This window comes from Hemibagrus wyckioides, linkage group LG06 (genome assembly GCF_019097595.1).
Source record: "Hemibagrus wyckioides isolate EC202008001 linkage group LG06, SWU_Hwy_1.0, whole genome shotgun sequence".
NCBI lineage: Eukaryota > Metazoa > Chordata > Actinopteri > Siluriformes > Bagridae > Hemibagrus > Hemibagrus wyckioides.
The window spans coordinates 17,555,228-17,580,683 of NC_080715.1; the positions used below are offsets into that span (position 1 = coordinate 17,555,228).

Here is a 25,456-nt window from a genome sequence, read left to right on the forward strand (position 1 = left end):
CAAAGGTTCTTTGAATAGTTAAGGGTTTCCAAAGGGGATCTTTCAGTGTAATTGGTGTAGGTAATAGTGTTGAGAGAACACAAACAAAAATGACTGTTAGTTGCAAGACTTACAAAGCCAAATATTCATGGAAACAGTTTGATCCACCATGCTATAGTGCCCTCAGACAAAACATGGGAGTTCAGACGGCAGCTGTCTCTGAAATGCTAGAGAATTTATATCACGAGTGTAAAATGGTAGTAAAAATACTAGTGAGCTGCCTTCCAGTCGCAATGTAATGAGTCTTTGTTTCCAGGAATTTCATACACATGCAATGCAAACATGCATCCATTCACCAGATCCTGCTGAGTTGGGTTCATACCAGTTTTTTCCCCCTTTGTGACAATGCCATATATGAAAGCTACTTGAGTTACAGCCTCCCTTATGGAGAATTTACCTCCTGCTAGTGAGTGAGAGTGTGTGCACTATATGCCAAGTCCATAAGGTTGTATCTAGACATTTGGTTTAAAAATAAATAAATAAATAAAAAGATAATAATAATTTTAGATTTTTTTGCTTGATTTACTTCTGAAAAATGATGCATTTTAAAATAGGATTGAGTATAAACAAAACATTTAAGCACTATAACCTGTCATTTTTCCTTTCTTTTAATTATGAAAGGAAGTGATTAAAGTGGGTTGTAAAGACATAGAATAAATGTTTTGAAAGCTGGAGCTGATTTAGTGTTTTATAGTACATTAGATATACGGTATATTTAATGCAGTCCCACCACAACAATGACAAATCCATGTAGACTAAAATGTCTTTATGTTATCAGAGCATATACTTTTATACATGAGATTTTTCTTTGTTCATATACATAAGTATGTTGCATGCATATATATGTGTGTGTGTATTCATACTATGAATTATGATTCAGCTGTGCTTTATGGTTGTGTTGTCAGCAGTATTGCAGGATCATATCTATGTGCACAGGCCTTTGGGACGTGTTCTGCATTAGCAATGCAGATCCTGATGTGGCAGAAGAGAAGAAAGGGAAGACGATTTATTAAGGGTCATATCTCTTACTTCAGAGATCAATGTGATGAGATAACACAAATGCCAATGGTACAAGAGGGTGTAGTAAATATAAAACTGAAAAAAGAGAAAATGGACACATTTACTTCACGTATGCCTTCTACACAAACACGGACACACAGCACAGACAAACCTAGACAGCCCTACACACACAAAGGAATCTGAGAGATCAGTCATAAAGCTGCACATCTTGTGAGGTCAGGTGCTAATGTGAACTGAAGCATCTAATTGCTCTTCAGCCCCTCTGAACCATGGCGCTGACTATCCCTGGAGAAAATGGGGGATGCACAGCCACATGCCTTGTAGAAGAGAAAGAGAGGAAGCGGCAGGAATCATAAATTCACTTTAAAAGATCCCTTTCCCTCCCTCTCTCATCCTTCATCACCCCCCTCCCTGCTTTCTACTCCTTGTCCTCCTCCCTCAGCTGCAGTGCAGAGATCAGCGCTAAAGCCCCCGTCAGGCTGTCACATGACCAGCACGACGGTACTGACATCACCACTCCCCAGCCCGGGTGTCAATCTGCCTGCGTTGCCATGACAACGCCGGCCTGCAGACAGGAGGCTTGCAGTGAAGCTACTGGACGAGAAGAGCCAAGAGAATGCGTAAGGCAATTCCCCTTCCCGCACACACACACGCACACGGAGCTCTTTATTTCTCTCCATCATGACCCTCTCTTTCTCCGGCTGTAGCCGTGGACTGCGGAATGCTGTGTCACACATGCAAAGGGACTAGATGAGGCTACACATGCAGCTGCACAGCACAGACAACTGCAGACATGTAGCGGTGTAGCGGTGCACGCAACAGAACGTGCGGCTCAGAATGACTCTCTAACAGGATTAGAGGCAGGTTTCAGGCTAGTAACCGGTTTCCTTCCATTTGCATGCAAGACTGTGAGCGTGTGGATGCATAACTCCGTCTGTGTGGATGTGCGTCTGCTTTTGCTCTTTGTGTTTAAAATGCCAGCTGGTTCTTCATTGCACCACATGCATTCGGTCTCTGGTGACTGCTGGCTGGAAGGTTGAGGGTAATATTGATCGGCTCCTTTGGTTGTATTAGTTCATGTATTTTGTATTAGGCTGCTGGAATTGAGATTCGCAGTGTTCACCTGGCATCATGCATACCTCAGCTCTGTTACCCGCACCAAGTCTCATGTGGATTGCTGTTTTGTTATTAATTACGATAGCAGTGACATTGTTAATTATTCTGGCTGATACCTGCACCGAAGGTGTCTTGTTACTCAGGCACTGATAGCAGTTGAAATGTATCTCTGTCAGTCTAGCTTATTCAGTAGCTGGTCTGTGAGATGTATTGTTGGTGTACTGTGTCAAGTGTTGAGCCAGGTCTTCTGGAGGTCAGCATTAGTGAATTACTGTGTACTGTTTCTGAGACATTGTGAATAATGGAAAAGCATGCCTTTACACACCGACTACAAGTTTTGTAAATCTTGGGACCTTTCAGCCTCCTGGTCAGTTGCTGTAAAACAGCACATCTGAAGGGTTTAATCTTTTTCTGTGGCGAGAGAGACATGTTTTTATTGCAAGTTGTGAAATTCTAACATTTTGGATTATATCATGTAAAGTGTCTGAGTTCAAATGACAAAACAACATAACATAAGTAACCAAAATTGTATTAATAATCCCATTAATCCCAATTGTGTATATAGCACAGGAATACAATGATATATATATATATATATATATATATATATATATATATATATATATATATATATATATATATATATATATATATAATATTCTCATTAAATCCTGGCGACAGAGTGGGTCAACACAAAACCATGAGAGTGCCATTTTGACATTTTTACCATTTTGACACTACTTTAAAAAGATTGTAAAAGTGTTCAATTTACAGCTTTTGTGTTAGCACATTATTAATTCCTGTAATGGCACACAACTTGTAGTTCAGAGGGATCTACTCTGATTAATTCTTCAAGCACTTCACCTGTGGATGTCATTATCTTCATCCTTTAAACGATCAATATTAACTAATTCACTGTGAACTGTGATGAGTGGCTAGCTGACTGATTGCTCTTTGCTCAATCAGAAGCTGTTTGGGTCAGGATGCAGGCGCTCCAGCTCGGACGCGACCTATGAGCCGGCTGGATCGGTGAGGGCGCAGCGAGAGTGTCGCCTGCGCCCTCACTACAGTGACCCCATGCCCACTGACGCTGCCAAACGCAAGCAGCTGGAGATGAAGATAGCTGCAGCTGCACGTCTCCACAGTCAACGCAGGGACAGAGATAGTGGTAAGACCATAGCAGATCCTCTTCCAGTTATTCACTTTAGCTCCTTATTAAAATAGTAGCAAACACTTCAAGTGGACTGCAGTTGCAGTATACAGTATTTCATATCAGAACCATATTGTTTCATATCCTGAAATATAAGAGCATGTTTTATTTAATAAGGTTAAATGAAGGCAAAACATGAATAGCTACTCACCTGCATGAATCGATTTTTAAATTGCGCAGCACGGTGGCTTAGTGGTTAGCATGTTCACCTCAAACCGTGTGTGTGTGTGTGTGTGTGTGTGTGTGTGTGGTTTGCATGTTCTCCCCGTGCTTGGTGGGTTTCCTCCCACAGTCCAAAGACATGCTTCTAGGCTGATTGGAGTCTCTAAATTGCCTGTAGTGTGTGAGTGAATGAATGAGTGTGTGTGCCCTGCGATGGGTTGGCACTCTGTCCAGGGTGTATGCCTGATGACTCCTGAGATTCACCGTGACCCAAGGACAGATTGGATAAGTGGTACAGACAAAGAAATTAAATGAAAATATGAAACTGCAAAAATGTATCACAAATAATTTAGCTGTTTTAATATTACATCAATAAGCCTTTCTAATAATTTTTAATGTAACCACCTTTCCTGTATTTAGTGACTGTTACCTTTAATATTAACATCAGGATGTGATAGGGATTAAGGTGTTGGATTACTGATCGGAAAGGTTGTGAGTTTGAATCCCAGATCCAGCAAGCTGCCACTGCTGGGGCCCTGAGCAAAGCCCTTAACCCTCAACTGCTCAGTTGTATAAAATGAGAAAAAAAATGTAAGTCGCTCTGGATAAGGGCATCTGCTAAATGACAAACGTGAAGGGAACATCCTAGTGCTGCTGCCTTTACAAACAGTGGCCTTTGCATGTACCTTCCTTCCTACCACACTTTTCTATAGTTTATGCCTTATCCTAAAAGACCAAGCATTTCCCTGTGTCCTGTAGATGTTGTAACTGGGGGAAAACCCCACAAATCATATAAACCAACAAAGCATACCACTGCTTGTGTGTTTTCCATGTCAGGTACGCGCACAGTTAGGGGCCACTCTGAGCCTAGAGGAGAAAGTCGGAATGGACGCTTGGGTGTGAATCGTGCATGTCAGCACCGCTGGAGTACAGTGAGCAGTGTGAGTGCAGACAGCGGTGTGGTGGGGCTGAGCGATGAGCGTGAGGATGAGGAGGAACCACGCCGGACTCAGCGCAGTGCCGGAGCTGAAGTGGAGAGAGTGGACAGTGGTATCGGGTCTGGACTGGCACCGGGCTGGAAGAGACCCACGGAATCATTTAAAACATGGGAGGCCCAGCGGCCATGCCCAGACTGTGGCCATCGAGACACTACTAGAGAGGAGGGCATGTGTGAGCGATGCTTAAAGTTACGGACCGAGCGCAAGGAAGCCATTTTGGAGTTCCTCAACACAGAGTCGAGTTACGGCGAGGATCTGCGCATCATCAAGGAAGAGTTCTACTTTCCCATGCAAAGTGCAGGACTGCTCACAGCTGAACAGTTGACTGTGGTCTTCAGCAATGTGCAGGAGCTTATCGATGTGAATGACAGGTTCACCGAGCATCTGCAAGACAACATTGACCAAGCACTCGATCAGGTATGGACACAGCAAATACTGCACCTTTACAACGATTTTTCACGTTGAAAGATTATCTGCCACAAGTTTTATTTAAAGTATAATATCCTTTATTGTCATAAAATTTTTTAATGATACAAAGAGCTGTACAAACATCAGTGCCCACCCTCTACTGTCCAGCCCATGGGTGGCATGGAACCGTATGATAAACTGAGTGTTCTTTGTTTCAAACATGCAGGGAGATGAAGATCTATTGACTGTATGCATTGGAGAAATCTTTCTGGAGTTTGTCAACATGCTACCAGCCTTTCAAACCTACTGCTTGAAGCAATCCACGTCTGTCAACATGCTTAACACACTGGAGAAGGAAAAAGAGTTGCTTAGGTAACAAACGAAATCAGAGCAAAACTAGGTAGAGTCTTTAAAGAGCAAAACGTATACTGTGAGAACATTTTAAACAAACAAGTGCGAATCTGTCGTTCTCAAAGGCATTGTAGTTTTTAGTGTTAGACTGTTCTAACTCTATCATTTTGTTTTATTACTTGACATTTACTGAGGTGATTCTCTGCAGATGCTTATTTTACTGTAGTAAAAATCTTTTCAAATTGACTACTGAGGTGGATATTTTATTTCTTTGTTAATTTAATCCTTATTTTAGTTATTTTATACAACCATGTGATTAAATAATCTGTAAAAAAAAAAAAAAAAAAGTGTTTCAGACATTTTCCTAAGTAAAGTATATATGAAAATTTTCTAAAATTAAAGATACCTTTTGTATCTTACTTTAGAATACTGGTCACATGACCAAGTGCTAAGCTTATGCAGACATTGAGAGACATTAGCAATTGATTACTTCATTAATCCATATATGATATGAAGTGTTTTTTCTGCTTGCCCACTAGGATTTTCCTTGACGTATCCCAGAATGACAATACGGCCCTGCGGCGCATGAATCTGCGCTCCTTCCTCATGGCTCCACTGCAGCGTGTAACCAAGTATCCGCTGCTGCTGAGCCGCATCATCAAGGCCACTAACGAATACCACCCTGATTACGAACGTCTGAAGGAAGCCAAAAGTCGTGTGGAGTCTCACCTGGAGCACATCAACATGAAGAGCAAGCAGGAGGGCACAGCCACGTGGTCCCTGCGATCCTTCCGGCGCGAGAGCCGCAAGAACCGTGAAGTTATCAACATTGAGATGAGAGAAACATCTATGAAGCTTGTAGGCTGGGCTCGTGAGAGCACTCGCTTTATTATGGAGGGTCCGCTGCAGATCTCACAGCCTGCTGATGGCCAGTGGGTGAAAAAAGGCAGCAAGTCCCTCAAGTTCCAGAACGTTCAAAGCCTGTTAATGGTGCGTACGGCAGACGAAGGGGTACGTGGAGACCAAATGGAGGCCTTCGAGACAGTGCAGGATGGTGTGCTGGTAATGATTAAAGATAAAAGTAGTGGCAAGTTTGCTGTACTGCGTGAACCCATCCATCTGGCTAACTGTGTGGTTTCGACCGACCCGGACTGTGATGACACATTTGAGGTGCTGGACATCCGACGCGAAGCCTTTGTTTTACGTGCCTCTGACAAATCACGTACACAGCAGTGGTTCCGTCTGATTAAGAGGTACGCATGTGATCTGGGGCTATGGAGAAAAAGACGCAACGCACTCCCTAATATAATGATCAACACGTCCCAGAGCCGCTCTTGAGACTTATTTACACAACTGAAATCTGGTGAAAATCTTTTGAAAATATTGAATTGACAGTATTATGGAAAACAAATGTTGATTTGGCCAGAAAAGTGCACTTTCTATATAAGTAAACTCTGACATTTACAAAAAAAAGGGGGAAAATCAGCTTTTGGTGGACCAAAACTAGAATGTGGTTAGGAACAATTTACTATCGACATAAATGTTTTCATTAATTATTTGTAACAGCATGAGTGAAAATATTTGTTTAAAAATTCTATTCAGAAAGAAAATTATCATTAGAAATCCTTTTTAACAAAGACGCACAAAAGTGACAACCAGTGTAATGTGAGAAGACTGAACCAGATTCCATGTGGTGTTTTTTTTTCCATTAAGACATGTCACAGCCCTCTTCCTCTCTTTTCATTAGTCTGAAAAATGTCAAAATGTTCCATTCCCACTAGCAGTGAAGCATCCAAGGCAATCTGCGTATGTGTCGCTGCAGTCTCACGACATCTGAATCCTGCAACACCCATATACCTGCATTATTATCACTGTGCTGGTGAAACAAAGCAGCAATAATCAACAAGCATATTGTAGCTACCGTAATGCTGGTTTTAACTCACTGTAATCCTTCCTAAAACGCTGCAGTAAGACAAAATGATAGTGACATTTGTTTTATTTACATATACAGTAGCAAGTCTTTTCTCAGTCAGTTGTGTTGATTTCACTAATTGCTGTTGCCACATTAAGGTAGTGGTGAAACTGCATCTACTCCTCATATAGTAGCAGTAACTAAATATTGGAGTGTCAAAAAGAGATCTTCCAAATCCAAGAAATGTTGATCTTTTGATAATTGATGAGAAAGAAAACCGCGTGCCTTTCGTTTGATTGCCTCCTGACACGTCAGAGCCGATCTCCCCCACTCCAGTGAAATCTTCTGAGAAAAAGTATTGTTCTTTTAAACCTCTCCCACCATCTCCGTCAAGTTAATAAAAACTCTTATTTTCTGTTTAATGCACTTTAATCTACGATGTGGAAATATTTGTTTTTTATTAAAAGCTTTATTCTTTACTTTCATAGCTTTACAAGAAAGTTGGTGGTTGACGAGCGATATTCATCACCCAATCAACTAGTATGGCATGTTCCATATTTTGTTCTGATGGTAGATATAATTTATATTTTAAGCATGTATTTGCAGTCGCAGTTCCCTTGTGAGTGAGCATGAGACATAATTTAAATTAAATTGTAAATCATATACTTGCATTTTTTATGTACAGTTCAATTTCAGTGTCTAAACTTGTCTGCCATATTAAAAAAAAGTTGTGACAATAAGTACATCCACAATGGCACTTTCTCATCCCCATACTACAAAAAGGAACCTTTTAAAAAGGCATGTGTAACCTCAAATTTGTTTCAGCCTGAATCAATACTTTATGGATTGGTGCAAAAAACAAAAAACATCCTGAGAGTGAAGGGTCTGCAAGCTGAAACACCTTGTTGAGAGATATTAGAAGAGAATGTGAAGAGACCAGAGTGGTCTGAGCTGACAGGAAGCCTGAAGTAACTCAAATAAGCACTCTTTACAATCTTGATGAGAAGAAAAGCATCTCAGGATGCACAGCACATCAAAGGTAATTGAGTTGATTGATACAACAGCAGCAGGCCACGTCAGGTTCCACGTCTGACAGCCAAGAGCAAAAACTTGAGGTTATCATAAGCATAGACACACTCAGGACTGGAAAAAAAGACGGTGATACAACTGTCCAGTTTGTTGAGTCTGTGCCCAGGATAGCCTCTAGCCTTCTTGGTTGACAGGAGAGGAACCTGATGAGGTTTCTGCTGTTGTATCCCATCCACCTCATGGTTTGTTGTTTTGTGTATGCTAAGATGCTTTTCTGCTCACCACATTTGCCAAGAATGATTATATGAGTTGCTATATTCTTCCTGGCAGCTTGAACCAATCTGGCCAATTTTCCTGTATCAACAATGTAATTCAAAGCATAGCACTTTTCACTCAATCAATCTGAGACTGTTATTTATGAAAATCCCAGATCTGCAGTTTGTGAAATACTTAGTCATCTGGTACCAACAATTCAAAGATTAAATTCCTCATTCTGATATTTGACAATTGAACATGAACTGATGTGTATCTGCATGATTTTTTGCATTGTGCTCCTGCAATATGATTGGCTGATTACATACCTGCATGAATGAGCAGGAGTACAAGTGTTTCTAATAAAATGGACAGGGAGCATATATAGTTACAAGACTTAACATTTTTCACTGATATGCACCAACAAATTTTTAAAAAAATCCAGTTTACTTATTTTGCTTACAGAGGACATAAACGTGTGAGACACTAACAGTGGACTCACTGCAGCTTACTCATTGAGAAATGCCCTTATTGTCGCTGGATAAAATGCAGACCTTGCTGGGAAGACTGGCTGTGCCTTTTTATTCAGACATCACTTCCTCTAAAATATGTGATGTCCACTGGAGGTCCCACCCACATAAACCACCCACTTGATTGACAGGTCTAGTTCAGTGACTATGCAGATGCATACAGGATTTCTAAAAAAAAAATGTGTTTTATTTTGTTCCAGTGGATGAGAAAGTGCAGTTGTAAATATTCAGACTGCAATTACTGCTTCGATGTAGCACAACCAGAACAGTTTATACATTCAAAATGAAATGTCTAATAGACTTTGTTTTGCAACTAAATTAGAATCGTGTCTCTTATTATTAAACACAGTCATAAGGGAGATGCAGCTGCAAACATTGTTTGAATGATCATTTTTCTAATTAGCATTTGAGTATCATTTGAAGTCCAGAAAATGCTGCCATAATTGAGGTTATCTGGGTTAGCATTAGCACTGATAGACATGATTTGTTAATACAGCTACCTTTATGGGGGCAGAATATTGTTTTTCATTACAAAAATGAATCAATGGCACAGCAAACACTGCAGCTTCTATATTACTCAACAGAAGAGGGTTTTAACTCACCACATCAGCAGTTATTCTTTTAACTGAGACCAGACATGCTGTTTTTTTTTCTTTATTTACAAAACCTAATTTAATAATTTCCATGTGTAAAAATTGGTGAATTATATTAAATATAAATGAACAAGAATTACATGAATTGATCTTTTCATTGGCTACTTACTTGTGATGCAGTTTATTACACAATATTAACACAAATTTTTGGGATGAGGAAGAGAGATCGAGAGAGCATGAATGAAAAAGAGATACGGCAGGAGAGACACTGAAAAGAGGTAGAGAGAGAGCATGAAAGAGAGAGACAGCAAGGCAGACAGACAGATAGAGAGAGCTAAGACAATGTGTTTTGTGTAGACCATACATTTGCTCATTTAAGCAAATTGGGAAATAGAGAAAAAAAATCATAATTCAATTCAATTCAATAGTAATATACCAGACATCATTCCATGAGGAAAAGAGTGCATATTTTTTTTACTGCTGACACATTTGGACGAGTGTTGAAGTCAAAACAGGTACTTCATGCGTTGTGTCAGTAACAGTACTAAGCGTACACTTATAAAGCAGGCCAATCACATGCTCACATGTATAGCTCAAGATTACACACCAGTGAAATATAAGTAAACAAAAAGGTACTTTTGGCATGTGGTGATTATGAGAAGTGATTTTTTTGCAAAACTGCTGTCTTCAGATCACAGAACATGTAATAGTCTAACATTATTTATAGATAAGTTTTGCAAAAGAACTCGGGCAAGACTGCAAAAATAACGCAGTACAGTCACCTTCATACAAGAATATTGTTGGCTCTTTCAAGAATCAATCACCAGACAACAAATATGCAAAACTTATTTTTGCAGAAACATTCGGACTAAAAACTCTCCATAATCATCCTTCACATTTAGTGCTAGGAGAGAACATTGAGAAATGTGTGCACTGATATTTCTGTGAATATGTCTGCAGCTACTGCCCCACTCAATAAAAAAAAAAAAATCAAAAGCAGCAGTTTTGTGTAGTTTAGACAAATCATTCATTTTTATCCACTCTACTCATTCCTGTAGACAGGTATAAGGTATACTTATACTTCACCTAACTTCAACACATCTGTACATACTTAAAACAGTAAAAAACAAAAAACAAACAAAAAAAAAAAAAACAACTGTAGTCCAGAGTTTTAGCCATAACACACTTTCATTTGCAGTACAATTATATTACAGACTTCAGTGAAATTGAGAAGAAAACTTAAAATTTTAAATCACCTCATCCCAACATCAACCTTGGCCAATGTTTATACAATGCTTTACAAATGAGATGACCAACACAGAACCAGTAAAGAACAGCAAAATGGCACATCCAACCAAGCATACAGATGAACTGTACATGAGTAAACCTCTCTCAACAATAGTGAGAAACAGCTTCTCCCGTTTTTCTCAGGCCTAAAACAGCTTTCCACTAGGACAGACAGTTGACTACAAAATCCACACTGCTGTCAAAGGCTACTGGGGCTTCAACACTTCCATCTGATCTTCTCTTCCTCCATGTGCCTGCCCACGGGCAGGTTAAGTCTCCACTCTTGCACTCATGGAGAATCCCAGCCAGGGTATTTGCCCCACGGCCTCTTCTGTTCCTCTACTGCCTCTACTTATCTCCCCCGGCTTCCTGCTCCTTAGCAAGGCCCCGGATTGACAGATCATACACTACCTCTTCAATCTTCTTCACATCATACTTGAGACCATCATAGCGTTTGCGTAGTGGGTCATTTTTCAGATTTAGCAGGCGAAAACCAGAATCAAGTTCGTTGATGAAATTTGAGATACGAAGAGGGCGTCCATAGTCTCCTGCTGTTACACTATTGACTGCCAACCTCGACTGTGGAGTTAACAAAAGATTTTAGTTTGGGATACTTTCAAAAATTCCTTCAAAAGTCCGAAAAATTTATATCTTACCAGTTCACTGGCCAAAATAAGAATCCCTGCTAGATAATCTTCAAGGTCCAGATGGAATCCCTTATCTCTGTCCACTTCAACTGTACAAACAAAAAAAGTTGTTACTATACATTAATACTTTCGATGAGAAACCATGCAAAAACCTTAAAGAAATCATTACACATACTTCCAAGTATTTTTGCCACCTCCTCTCGTGTCACCAAGGACTCGCTCTCCAAATAGACCACAAAAGCAGCAAGAAATGTAAGGCGCTGCAAAACAAACCTCCAGTGCTCATGAAACCTGTGCAGAGGTAATGAAATATTCTTCTGAGAAGTGGTATGGAAAAGTGAATACAACTAAGGTAAAGCTTGCAGTACATTACATGCCCTATAGAATTGCTGCACTGACCTGTAATACTGTTCCACAGGGAACTTTGTTTTCAGCTCACCAATGTGGGTTTGAACCGTGCAAAACAGCTCCCTGGCCCTCAGACACTTGCTGGGAACTGGTGGGAAAGCACAGGCTATGAAATACTCCAACAGTACTATGGTGAACTCTTCAAAATCTTTTAAATGATTGTCTACTACTTACTGTCTTTGAAACCACTGGGCTGATGAACACTTTGAAGGATGGTTAGTATCTCTCTGGCGGTCTGCTCGAGCATTTGGACAACTTTTCGTATATCCTACAAGTTAAAAGGAAGCACGTTTTCTAACAGGAGTCATGTTCTTACTGGAAAAAGCTCAAACCCACCCAAGATGGTTCTGCCGGTTTTGCTGTCTTGCAGATGCGTAACTAATGACAATATTGCCAAATCTGGTCAAGTCCCACATCTGTGCAAACGATTTCATGCAATTTTATCCTGAGTGAGCTAAGACTTTATGATCACTATACATAATCATCTGTAAATGAACCACTTACTCCACCTTACCTCGCGAATATCCTGATCGGCAGTTAAAAAGCCCTGGATGTAGCTGAACATCTCCGTAACTGACATGGCTACCTCGCAGAAGTTCTTCAGCGCGACTTCACCAGCAGCTCAAGTGTAACTGGCTCAATCAAGTATAAAATATGATGTGAGGCAGGAGAAGAAACTAAATTAAATCAACACAAGCTGTAATATTGCGGCTCTGGCCTTTCTTTCTCTGCTGTAGTTCAAGCGCAGAACCTTTCTGAGTCATCAACGTGCTCTTCTTCAATGGCCAGCCCCTGACGGACGCAAAGTGATGACGTCACGGGAATGCGGTCTCTTCTCTAACACGTGAGACAATTCTGCGGATTTTTCGAAATCCTTCTGAAACTTTCGTTATTGGTTTCAATAACGAAAAGCAAACAATGTGTATTTTATTAATAATAAACTGAATTAAAGAGATTAGTGAACAATCAAATTTCGTCAACAAATTAATGTGAGGAACATCCCATATTTCAAATCAGAGCACAGTGGGGTAAACCTAGAGCTTGACAAGGTCTCTCCTTGCCCAAAGGAAGCTTTGTATATATATATATATATATATATATATATATATATATATATATATATATATATATATATATATAATGTGTGTGTGTGTGTGCACCACCATGATGCCCAGCCTGATATCAATAAATACACATTTATGTATTAATTATTAATACTATTAATTAATATAAGTAACCACAATTGCATATTATTGCACCGTGATCGCTTATTTAATTTAACAAGAAAATGAAACAAAAATGCAAAGAATGCTGAAAAGAAACAATACTTCTGCTACTATTAGTATTCATAATTACTACCAATGGAGCTACCATTAACAGTAGTACTTCTGATACTAATACTAGACTCACAGGTCCTGATCCTCAGTTTGATCATAACCTCAGGGTATGTCTGTGGTGATGAATGAATGAGAGAGAGAGAGAGAGAGAGAGAGAGAGAAATAGCATAAATGAAAAAGAGATACAGAGATACATTGACAAGAGGTAGAGAGACTGCAAGAAAGAGAGAGACAGATTGAGAGAGAGAGAGAGCTCAGACAAGGCGTTTTGTGTAGACCATTCATTTGTTCATTTAAGCAAATTGGGAAATATGAGAGAGAGAGAGAGAGAGAGAGAGAGAGAGAGAGAGAGAAACTTCACAATTCAATTCAATAGTAATATACCAGACATCATTCCATGAGGATAAAGAGTGCATATTTTTTTACTGCTGACACATTTGGACGAGTGTTGAAGTCAAAACAGGTACTTCAGGCGGTGTGTCAGTAACAGTACTAAGCATACATTTATAATGCAGGCCAATCACATGCTCACATGCATAGCTAATACATGTAAATTTCCCTTTGGGATGAATAAAGTATCTATCTATCTATCTATCTATCTATCTATCTATCTATCTATCTATCTATCTATCTATCTATCTATCTATCAATCAATCAATCAATCACTAATGCTAGCCTCACAGGTCCTGATCCTCAGTTCGATCCTGACCTCAGGGTAGTGTCTGTGGTGATGAATGAGAGAGAGTGGAGAGAGAGAGAGTGTAAAGAGAGATGAGAGGGGAGGGGGGGGAGTGGAGAGACAGAGATGGGGGGGGGTGGAGTGGAGAGAGAGAGAGAGATGAGGGGGGTGGAGAGAGAGGGGGAGAGGGGGAGAGAGAGAGAGAGAGAGATAGAGAGAGAGAGAGAGAGAGAGAGAGAGAGGTGTCCCATCTGGGGTGTATTCTCTCCTAGCTTTGCCTGGAATCCCTGCAGCCCTGACCAGCTGAAGATGAATGAAGATTTGTTTCCTTCATATTGTTATTAGTAGCAGCGTCCTCCTGAATATTCTGTCTAGTTTGCCTCGTTATGTAAATAAATCAGTTTGAATGAGTGTGTATAGAATATACTCTTTCACATAAACAAAGGAGTTGATAAAAGCATATAGAGAAATTCCTGCACCATGTTAAGCGGAGCTGCGAGTGACTGAGTTGTGGTGTTTAGCGGGTGTGAGAGTTTTGTACCCGAGGGCAGGGCAGCTCCGGACTTCCTCAGGCTGCTCTTCTTGTCCTCCATGTCTGTGTTCATTCAGCTGTTGCGGCGGAAGGCAGCAGCCGCAGCATCTCACTCACAGCGCGCTGTGCCAGCTGAATTCTAACGACTGAACTCCCTAGGCTTCGCTATGACACTAGGCAAATTATGCAGCATTTCAAAAGCAGCAGCGTTATCAGTCGCTATGCTTACTTCTTACCTCAATTTCGCCGTGAAAACATTCCCTGCATTTAGTTAAATCGCGGATTGTCGCCGAGAGCGCTAGCCTCGTTCTGCTTTCTATTAGCTTGAAGAAGTGGCTTTTTACCAAGCAGCTACATTTTTAGACTATTTGTATTGTCGTTGCGAAGAAAAGTCATCCGGCAGACATGGGAATCATTTTTACAAAGTTATGGAGGCTGTTTAACCACCAAGGTGAGTGATATTTCTACATTTTAAGGAAGACTAATGGATATTTCGCAAAGTTAGCTAGCGAGCTAGCTGCCATTAGCTTTGTGAAGTCCAGATAATGTTGTGATACGGTGATAATACGGTCATGATCAAACTCGGAACATTTTTTTTAAAAAAGGGCTTATTATTGTTTTAAAAATGTCTGCCAGCACGATAGACTTTGTAACTGGCTGTGTGTTGGTAGCTACCTGTTTGACACTTGCTAATGTGTTTTCCTGCGGTGTATGTGTCATAAGCTAGCACTTCGTAGCTAATAACGGGTTGCTAGACTTGACTGGGCCTGTCGGAGCTCCTTTCAGTTTCACCATTGGGCACTGTTTGTGTGCAAATATGAAAAGCTCTTGAAGATTTAAAGCACTAAGCTAATTGGTTTTCTAATTATTGATTAGCCCAAATGCTGTCCATTTGTTTTTACTAAAATGCTAGCTAGCATTAGGCGTTTATTATTATGCTAGCCTAGGCCTGTATAACTGCAACACCTGTGCGGCATATCCCACGTAATAAAACATCAAAATCTACGTATTCTTTTTGCTTTATTTAAGCCTTTTCTGAAGCCGAATTGATATACAGTCATCATGTGAAATACGTGTTGTTGTGACAGACTAAAGAAACCTCTCAGTGTCCACGTAATGACAGAGAGATGAGCTGAAGGAGCTCAGTGTGACAGCCTGCAGTATCAATGCCTTCTCATTCATTATAGATGATGTGACCTAGTATTGCCTTAAACCGTGGCATTGCTTGAAAGGCAGCACCTCTTACTCAGGTTTCACTAGAAAGTCAACTAACTTGTCTAGAAAAAGTATCAGCGTCACAGATGACACATCCTTCAAATATCCTTTGTGTTTCAGAGTTACTGATAACATTTGGACCATTGTTGCTTGACGTGTAAAGTATTCAGACCTGGAATACAACTGCTTGGTGCATGTCTCCACAATTTTAGTTTCGTTGTTCGTTTAGTGCTTACTCGGTTCAGGGCTGAATTGTCATTAGACTATTAAAAAAAACAGTTATGAAGATATTGTCAAGATTCACCGGCTCAGTTACTACTTGTATTACGTAGCACCAGTGGATAAAGTTGAGTACTTGTAAATGGAATGCTGCAAGACAAGCATGGATTATTCCAAGTAGTACATGGATTAAAATAGCCTAAAGGTTACTCTAACAATGCTGTCTTCCTCTAAAGTTTCATTTGAAAAAGGGTAGTGCGATTTCCTAATTTCCTCCAGGTTCTTTATTGCTCACACAGGATCTTTTCTTTTTATAACAGCCAGTTAAAAAGCTAGTTTTCCCTATTGAAAGAATACAATAGAAGCATCCTTCCTAAATTGAAAAGCAATTGCCCATAGATATGAATTTCTTACAGTCACACCAAGATGTCTCACAGGACCATTTTTAGTAAAAAGTCTTGAAACTGTGTTACGTCACAGTGAAGACAATAGAAAGGTTATCACTTCTGCTTTTGAGTCCATGATGTATTTTGTATAAGAAAACCCTTTATTCGTTTGACTGTTTGAGGCTATAGTGTTTTGTCACTGGATCCTTATTGGATGTTTTATCAGACACACATGGAGCTGATATGCTATGTGGAGGATCAATGTTCAGTTGCTATGAAAAAGAAAGCACATCCTTGCTGAGTGGTCTAACCTTTACACCCAATATCTGATAAAATAACTCAAGTATCTGATTAAAATTCTTTAATAAAAATAGGAGTCATCATGTGTCCTGAGGTTTTAATGCTATCAGACTTAAACCTTGTTTTCTAACATACAAGGAATGATTAGCATTAACATTGCATTAGGAGTTAGGATTATACCTATTGATTAGTCTATCAAATGAAAATAGATCACAATATGGAGTTCCCATCAGTTAGATGTGTAGATTAAAAAACTGAATGCAAAAGCCCAAAAAAAGACTTTACTGAGTTTTTACTCTGTTGAAAAAGATGAGATGTGTGTGGGGGGAAAAAAGTGCAGTGGAAACAGATTTGCTGAATAATTGATGATGAGGATATTAAACACATGATTTAGCACTATGTCTAGATATCTCTAAACATAAACATGAGAACACAGGACACTTGTGTTTCTCCATGAACAGACAATGATTAAATGTCTGATGTATCCACTACACTGCTGTTGTTTTCATATACAGGTGTAAAATAGCTGGGCATTTATTATAATAGATATTGTAATGGTAAGATTGTTCAATAATTGGTCCACATTCGTACCTTTTTATTTAGACTGTTTATTGACCCCTTCTTTACACATACCTTTCTTTACCTAATTATTATTATTATTATTATTATTATTATTATTATTATTAAAAAGTAACTAAAATACAGAATTGTACCCTTTATGCACAAAGGTTTATAGATATCTGACCATAACAACCGTCTGTGTTTGTTAGATATCCCATTTGAGATTTAGTCCCCTTTTGCCATTATACTAACCTCCACTTTTCTGGGAAGGCTTTCCATTAGATTTTAAGAGCACTACTGATGTTGAGTGAGGAGTCCTGGGATGCAGTCATCATTCCAGTTCATCCCAAAGGTGTTCAGTGGGGCTGAGGTCAGGGCTTTGTTCTCCCACATCATCTTTGGCAAACCATGTCTTCATGGAGATCACTTTGTGGTCACGAGCATTGTTGTTCAGGAACAGGTTTGGGCTGCTTACTTTGAGTAACGTGAAACTGTAGTGCTACAAATATACAAATACATTCCTCTCCCAGGCAGAATGCTTCATTAAAACAGCTCATTGCTAGTTGCTTTTCCTGCCCTGTTTTACAGGATGTAATTAATGTCTTTATTTTATATATTTGCAGCTAGAAACAAAACATGCATTCAATATGACGTAGTGTATGTATTACATTAATGGGTGCAGCATTGTATTATTATATTCCTTTTTTATGCACAATGTATTTTATGCCACGTTTCCTCCTTTGGTAAATACACACTTCTAATTAAGGAGTCTAATTTCAGCTAATGAAGTAATTAACCAGCATATTTACAAGGGCCAGTTTTGTGACAGTTGCAGTAATTTGACTGTCTGAGCAACACACCTCTTTCTTTGACTTCACTGTGCCTGAAGGTTGGTTCAGGAGTGTTGTGTGCACATGGCTTAGATTTGTTAGTGGAGCAGGTTGACAGTTTGACTGTTTAACCTAGAAAAGGTGGGTGGTTTGTTCCACATTCACAGCTGTGTAACAAATGAAAGTGTGAATATATGTTTGAGAAAAGGAGAGTTGTTTCAGTTCAAGTTGAGAACCCAAATTGCGAACCCCATTTTCATAACCCAGCCTGGATGACAAATCAGATCTTGCGATTCAGACTACATTAAACCTTGTATCTTGTCACCTAAGCATTTTGTATATTTAGATACATTTGACCTTTGTTTGTTTGTTGTCCTAGGCATGTTCTAAATGAACTTTACAGTGTAAACAGTGTATAACCTATCTGTACCTAAAGGCAAGCATTGTGCTCATGAGCATATGATAAAAAATATGGTTTTGTTTCTTTATTTTACAGTAAATTATAACTAATTAACTCTGATGTGAGCATTGATCAATCTCTGGCTATGTTTTGTTTTATTTATTTCCTCATATATGTGTGTGTGTGTGGGGGGGGGTGAATTAATAACTTTACAGTCTTTTTCTGCTGAATAAATAACTGATTGTATTTTAATGTTCTTTTTTTCTTTCGTCATTCAGAGCATAAAGTCATCATTGTTGGATTGGACAATGCAGGAAAGACAACAATCCTTTATCAGTTGTAAGTACTGAGTTTATCCTCTAACTTGTATCCAGTTACTATTATTCTTACAGCTAATATAAAGCATTACTATTTTTTTGGTTTTATTTATTATGAATATCTTTAAGATGTTATGAACAAAAATGAAGGAATTAATAGGCATTGGAAGTATAATAAAAATCCTCCCGTTTTTTCCTCCCTTCTCTAGAGTTTCTCTATAACTATTTTGTAAAATGTAATTAAGTTCCTCGTGTAACACCAGTGGAATTATTTGACACAATTTCTGGCACTCTTGTCACACCACACCACAGAAGCAGAATGTAGATACTGAGCTGTTTTATGTTTTATATGATTTATTACAGTATTATGGTATCTAAATAAACAGAGCTTTATTTATCAGCTGTTTTTGTTTGGTCCCCAGTTCAATGAATGAAGTAGTTCACACCTCACCCACGATAGGCAGCAATGTTGAGGAGATTGTGGTGAACAACACCCATTTTCTCATGTGGGATATAGGAGGCCAGGAATCTTTGCGCTCTTCATGGAATACCTACTACACTAACACAGAGGTGTGTGTCTCAGGTTTCTTAGCAGTTCACTGTGTTAATTTTTCCTTACTGTAAAATAATTTTACAGTAGATAGCAAAATTTCCTTACGTGCTGTTCTCCTGGCTCAACAGTTTGTGATAGTTGTGGTGGACAGCACAGACAGAGAGAGGATCTCTGTGACCAGAGAAGAGCTCTACAGAATGCTAGCTCATGAGGTGAGTCCTTCATTCTCCTTGTCGTTACTGCATACTGACACCACCTTCATGTCTGCTGATGTTTCTACTTGGATAAGTCTGGATATGCTGATGTCTCTTTTCCTCATTTCGCTCTACATGCACAGATGTTACAGCCTTATCAACAGAGAGCTTACACACTTTAGACAAATGACAGCAAGTAAAGATTTTTAACTGAATAAAAGGTGTTGAAATTTAGTCAGCAGAACTGATTTCATTCCCCCCCCCAGGACCTTAAAAAGGCTGGTTTGTTGGTCTTCGCCAACAAGCAAGATGTGAAAGGTTGTATGACAGTGGCTGAAATCTCACAGAGCCTACAGCTTACTTCTGTTAAGGACCACCAGTGGCACATTCAGGCCTGCTGTGCTCTCACAGGGGAGGGGTAAGAATATATTTATTGCTTTTAAACTAGAGGAAGTCCAATAGGTTACAATGATTCAGTGCTAAATAAACAGACGTTAAAGCTTTTTGAATTTGTTTAAACAGTTGATCTGTAATCTTTCTCTAATGCATTGTAATTATTAAATTCAGTCTGTTCTGTTTGCAGACTGTGCCAGGGGCTGGAGTGGATGATGTCACGACTGCGAGTGAGATGACTTCTGACCGTAGCAAACGGTGCACGCTCTTTCTCCTCCACACGTGGAGGCCAACTGTCGCTCACTGTGAAGGTGGCCTGGAGATGTCACCCAGACTCATGTCTCGATTAATTTATTACAGCTCGTGAAGAACTGTGAAGAAAAATTCCACAACTAACTATTCAAAAGGTTCAGGATGGGCAAAACCACAAAAACAGTGTTTTCTGCTCAGCTGCTCTCTAAAGAGTCTAACAGGAAAGAAGCAGAGGAGCATGTGGGCTGAGCGCATGTGTAACTGAGTGAGGCTCTGCATGGAGTGACTTTGCAGTATTGTCTGACTATCTGACATAGTATTGCCCTGTGTGTTCAGTCCAGTATTTACCTTGACCTTGAGCCTGTGTCTGAACCTCTCAGAGTCCAGGGCATCGAATAGAGTGAAAAAAAACACCATGCAAGGGAAGTCTTCACTTCATGTAAAAAAAAAAAAAAAAAAAAAAAGTTAATAAAGTGTTTTTACCCATGAAGGCTGCAGCTTTTTTGTCACTTGCCTTTTGGTGGTGCTGTGACACATTTATTGATGTAAGACCTCAATATTTTTGTCATTTTCTCCCCTGCTGGTTAAGATGATAAAGACTGTAGTGGAAATAATGTTTTGATATGCTGTTCATATTAAAGGTAATGTGCACCAAGTGTTCAGTTTTCTAATGATCAGTTCAGTTCCATAATGCTTAATAGTCTACAGTAACATGGGCTTTTATATTGAGTAATAGCCTCTTCCTTTTTTTTACTGGTCAGTTTTACTTGCATTGCATGGCAGAAGTATTAACACCCCTCTTTATCCTTTCTAATATTGTAGGGATATAACCTGAAATTAAAATTGGATTTTACCATGATTTTTTACCGTATGATTTCTATAATAAGTCTAAAGTTTAAGGTGCAAAATATAGTTTTAATTGTGACACAATGATTGAAAGCAAAAATGTGTTGGTTGCATACTGTATGTATTTAAAGACTTGGTCAATAGAACCACATTTGTCTGTAATTACAGATGCACATCTGGATTCTAATATTTTTCCCACTCTTCTTGGTTAAAATTGCTCATCTTCTTTCAGATTGAATGGAGACCATTGGTGAGCAGCAGATTTCTTTGGGCTGTTCTACCACATTTGTATTCTAGGATGTTTCGAATACAGTAAATCCATTTTAGCTTTATGCTTAGTGTTAGTGACTAGAACAGGTTTTCTACTTGGGTTGTCCAGTAATTTGCTCCATGTGTCTTGCTCTCAAGCAAGTACTTTCTGGGGAAATCTCCACAATTTTGCTACCACCACCATGCTTCACTAAGGGTAATGTATTCTTAGGGTGAGGCATAGCTAATGGTTTTGCCAAGGGCAAAATCAAATTTGGTCTCATCGGACCAGAGAAATTTTTTCCACATCTTCCACCGTTGCCATTCTTCTTACCACTTTTCCATGCAGCCAAGCTTTTTGGGGTACCCAGGCTTTGCTTGTTCTATGATGAGCTTCTCCCATCTGATCTGTATCTCTCTGCGTACTTTAGAATTACCTTTTGCCTTTTGGCATATTCTATGACTAATGCCTTCCTTTTCTGACTTTTTGTGGATGGCATCGAAGCAGAGTTGTAGTTGTGCCACATACCTTTTTTAAATTATGGATTTAATAGCACTCTCCTTGGATGTTTTTTTAATAACCAAATCATGATTTATACATATACAGGGTATTGTCTCAGCCTTTTTTTTTTTCTTTGCTCTTCATGGTGCTGTTTACTCTCTAACGAATTCTGCCTTCCATGAACAGGTGTATTTATACTGATCAGGCATAACATTATGACCACCTGCCTAATAGTGTTTGTCCACCTTTTGCTGCTAAAACACACTTCTTTGTCCAGCACAGCCCACAGATGCTCAATTGGATTTTGGAATTTGGAGGCCAGGTCAACACCTTAAACTCGTTGTGCTCATCAAACCTTTCTTGAACCATTTTTGCTGTGTGGCATGGTGCATTATCCTGCTGAAAGAGGCTACAGCCATCAGGGAACACTGTTTCCATGAAAGGGTGTACATGGTCTGCAACAATTTTTAGGTAGGTGGTAGGACCCAGGTGTTTCCCAGCAGAACATTGCCCAAATCATGACACTGCCCCTGCCTGCTTGCCTTCTTCCCATAGTGCATCTTGGTGCCATGTGTTCTCCAGGTAAGCGATGCACATGCACCTAGCCATCCACGTGATGTGAAAGAAAACATGATTCATCAGACCAGACCACCTTCTGCTCCGTGGTCCAGTTCTGATGCTCACTTGCTCATTGTTCCCTCTTAGTCTTTTGGTGGTGCACAGGGGTCTGCATGGGCACCCTGACTAGTCTGCAGCTATGCTGCCCCATACTCAACAAACTGCAATGCACTGTGTATTCTGAGACCTTTCTATCAGAACCAGCATTCATTTCTTTAGCAATTTGGGCAACAGTAGCTTGTCTGTTGGATCGGACCACACGGGCCAGTGTTTACTCCCCACGTGCATCAGTGAGCCTTGGCCATTCATGGCCCTGTTGCCGGATGACCACTGTTCCTTCCTTGGACCACTTTTGATACATACTGACCACTGCGGACCGGGAACACCCCACAAGAGCTGCAGCTTTGGAGATGCTCTGATCCAGTCATCTAGCCATCACAATTTGGCCCTTGTCAAACTCACTCAGATCCTTACGCTTGCCCATTTTTCCTGCTTCTAACATCAACTTTGAGGACTAAATGTTCACTTGCTGCCTAATATATCCCACCCACTAACAGGTGCCATGATGAGGAGATAATCAGTGTTATTCACTTCACCTGTCATAATGTTATGCCTGATCGGTATATATTGAGATGATTGATTTATTTCCACACAGTTGGACCCCATTCAACTTATCATGTAACTTTTGATAGTAAAATTAACCATTCACCCCTCTGAACCGCCTAAATTAAGTCAAGAAGCTTTTATTGTCATTTTGACCAAATACTGCTGATGCAGTACAAAGTGAAATGAAACAACATTCCAGGACTAGAATTTGGATTAGAAAAATTAGTTCTAGTGCCCACAATTAATTACATTTTAGAGTAGATTCATAACATTAAATCACTAATCCTTATTAAGTTCAATTTCAGGTTGTAGCACTACAAATGTTCAGGGGGTTTAATACTTATGGTAAGGCACTATATCTTGGATGAGTAGGTGATGTATGGAGGAATGCTGTACAGAGATAACATTTTTGTTACTGTTGAATTCTCTGGTGCTTTAAAGAACTTGCCAGCACTTTTAAACAGATTTATAGCATGTGCTTTATTCCCACAGACTATCAGCTGTCCATCTTTTCAAAATCTGTTACCTCTCTCAGAGTAAACAACTTGTTCTTCTTTAAGGGTGTTAGCAAACATGCCTTTTTCTTTTCCCGCTGTCTGTATTTAGCCCACTTACCTCAGTGTTTTGGCAAGTGTTTCTTTTCCACTGTCACAGGCAACAGTACTTTGAGTTCAAGTGCCAACATATTTGTAATATTTCACATTAATCCCCATGACTCATTGTTTACCAATGACCAAGTGATTTGACGTCTTTCTCTTCGTAGCTGGTGATTTAATCATCATGTCATCTTACTGTTGAATAATAGACATTGACGGCTCTGTCTATTGATGCTGTTGTTTGCATTGCACTAATCAAATGAATAGGAGTAGCCATGTGCTCTTGAATAAACACAAGGCAGTTCATTTTTATTTACTCAGAAACCACAAAGATCAGTGGAATGTTATTAGAGATTTGTGGTTTTATTAGAAGCTTGCCGCAATCCAAGAACATAAAACCTGAGCTCCCTGATGGCTGATTTGCAGTGATCTGGTACCTTTCCATTCTGATTGCTGATGCTGTAGGAAGTGTGAGAGGATGGACAGAGCGCACCAGAGAAGCGATGAACCACAGCTGTTGCGGTCATTCACTCTCTGTAGCGATCATCCGCACAGGAGACACAAGGATCCACGGACTCCTGCAGGAGTGACAGGCATCAAGAAGAATCATGTCAAGACAACGTCACCTGGGCTGCAGTGAAATAGTAACCTGATCGTCAGGTGAATTTTAGGAGCTGCGATAATTTATGAGATGTCCTCTGTGATGACCTGTGTTAATATGTTGTTATTTATTTATTTATTCATTTATTTATTCATTTATTTGTGTGTGTGTGTGTGGGGGGGGTGTACTTGTGATGATTCTGCAATATGACACATCACTTACACATCCTTGGGTAATAAATGTCAACTAAAATAAGACAAGGCTGCCACCTGTGCTGTTTTGCAAAGCAAATATTCAATAACCCCTTAATTAAACTGCATAAAACTGACATAACACTGATGTTCTATATGTTGTAGTAATTGACAATGTCCAGTTAAAGGAAACTGTTAGCTCTCATGTTTGATTGAATAACAGATGATGCCCCATGCTTTTTATTAAGCATACTCTAGTTAACATATGTTTTATGATATGGCATTTCATGATAGCTGTCATAACACATCACATGCTGCATATTTCATTGTATTTTAAAAGTAAACTACAGAAGCTTCTCTGCTGAACTTTTTCCAGGACAGATTACACTTACAAATTGCATATCTTTTTGTCTTCTAAACTTTTCCCATTTTTTTAAACAATACATATGTCCTTGTACTTTTCTGTTTCTTGCTGAATTTCTTGTTGAATCATGTCATGTTTGCAACTGTAATAATTAAACACTAATACCTATTTCATAAAAAAATAAAATTATTATTGAAACAAAATTGAGAAAAATATATTATTAAAAACTGCTCTGATCTAAGACCAGTAGTGATCTATAGTACATAAATTAGAATGTGATTGTAAGTAATAGAGTGTCATGATGTCATAACCTATTATTTACTAGACATAAGACATCAGAAGGGCTTGTCATGACATTTCTTGAATCATATTTGTTGACAATGTTGTTGATTTTTAACATCAATCAGATATCCAGTGATAAGAATGTTATTTACTTATTACCCTTGCTTTCACATTTACATATGCCATGGTATAGAGTATATGCTAGCTAAAATAAACAGACAAAATGAACTTAGCTGTCAGGACATGGCACTGTGTTAAGTCCTAGCAATGGTAATCATAGGTTTATAATAAAGTTGTTCTAGTCTTATTGTGCAATGTTGGTCCAAAACTTTACCAAATATACCTTAAAGCAATTATTAAGTATCAGAATTGCTTCAAAGGGTGTCACTTTTGGTCATTAATCGTTGGCCGTATAGAAGTGAATTGCAACAGAACCCTGCAACACACCTGCCAAAATCACAATAACACAGT

General features: G+C 39.3%; 3 protein-coding genes across 7 annotated transcripts in view; 2 read left to right on the forward strand and 1 right to left on the reverse strand.

The window, feature by feature from the left end:
* Positions 1–9,759, forward strand: part of LOC131354484 (G protein-activated inward rectifier potassium channel 1) — an 84,636-nt gene extending 74,877 nt beyond the window's left edge. For 4 of the 5 annotated variants that reach the window (XM_058392201.1, XM_058392199.1, XM_058392200.1 and 1 more), the window contains exons 3-7: positions 1,502–1,679; positions 3,142–3,343; positions 4,385–4,962; positions 5,180–5,325; positions 5,844–9,759. In XM_058392201.1, coding sequence (XP_058248184.1) covers positions 1,502–1,679; positions 3,142–3,343; positions 4,385–4,962; positions 5,180–5,325; positions 5,844–6,642 — 1,903 coding nt within the window. In that variant the 3' untranslated portion in view covers positions 6,643–9,759. Of the gene's footprint in view, positions 1–1,501; positions 1,680–1,766; positions 2,724–3,141; positions 3,344–4,384; positions 4,963–5,179; positions 5,326–5,843 lie in introns of those variants that run through there. The other variant, XM_058392202.1, reaches the window with a different exon arrangement.
* A 317-nt stretch (positions 9,760–10,076) lies between these two features.
* On the reverse strand, positions 10,077–12,765 carry tsn (translin). Its single transcript, XM_058392205.1, has 6 exons — positions 12,477–12,765; positions 12,137–12,230; positions 11,954–12,050; positions 11,730–11,845; positions 11,564–11,643; positions 10,077–11,486 (listed from the first exon to the last, which is right to left on the reverse strand). The coding sequence occupies exons 1-6, from the start codon at positions 12,540–12,542 to the stop codon at positions 11,256–11,258; spliced, it is 684 nt and encodes a 227-aa protein (XP_058248188.1). The 5' UTR covers positions 12,543–12,765; the 3' UTR covers positions 10,077–11,255.
* Positions 12,766–14,515: 1,750 nt separating this feature from the next.
* arl5a (ADP-ribosylation factor-like 5A) lies at positions 14,516–24,825 on the forward strand. Its single transcript, XM_058393568.1, has 6 exons — positions 14,516–14,961; positions 18,700–18,760; positions 19,161–19,308; positions 19,420–19,503; positions 19,752–19,903; positions 20,069–24,825. Exons 1-6 carry the CDS (start codon positions 14,916–14,918, stop codon positions 20,115–20,117), a joined length of 540 nt encoding a protein of 179 aa, XP_058249551.1. The 5' UTR covers positions 14,516–14,915; the 3' UTR covers positions 20,118–24,825.
* Positions 24,826–25,456: the final 631 nt, after the last annotated feature.

Coding starts and splice junctions, on each gene's coding strand:
- tsn (XM_058392205.1), bottom strand. CDS start 12,542: ATGTCAGTTACGGAGATGTTCAGCTACATCCAGGGCTTTTTAACTGCC. Junction 11,846..11,953: donor CCTGTGGAACAGTATTACAG/GTCAGTGCAGCA, acceptor ACCTCTGCACAG/GTTTCATGAGCACTGGAGGT. Junction 11,644..11,729: donor GGTGGCAAAAATACTTGGAA/GTATGTGTAATG, acceptor TTGTTTGTACAG/TTGAAGTGGACAGAGATAAG.
- arl5a (XM_058393568.1), top strand. CDS start 14,916: ATGGGAATCATTTTTACAAAGTTATGGAGGCTGTTTAACCACCAAG. Junction 19,504..19,751: donor ACAGAATGCTAGCTCATGAG/GTGAGTCCTTCA, acceptor TCCCCCCCCCAG/GACCTTAAAAAGGCTGGTTT. Junction 19,904..20,068: donor TGTGCTCTCACAGGGGAGGG/GTAAGAATATAT, acceptor TTCTGTTTGCAG/ACTGTGCCAGGGGCTGGAGT.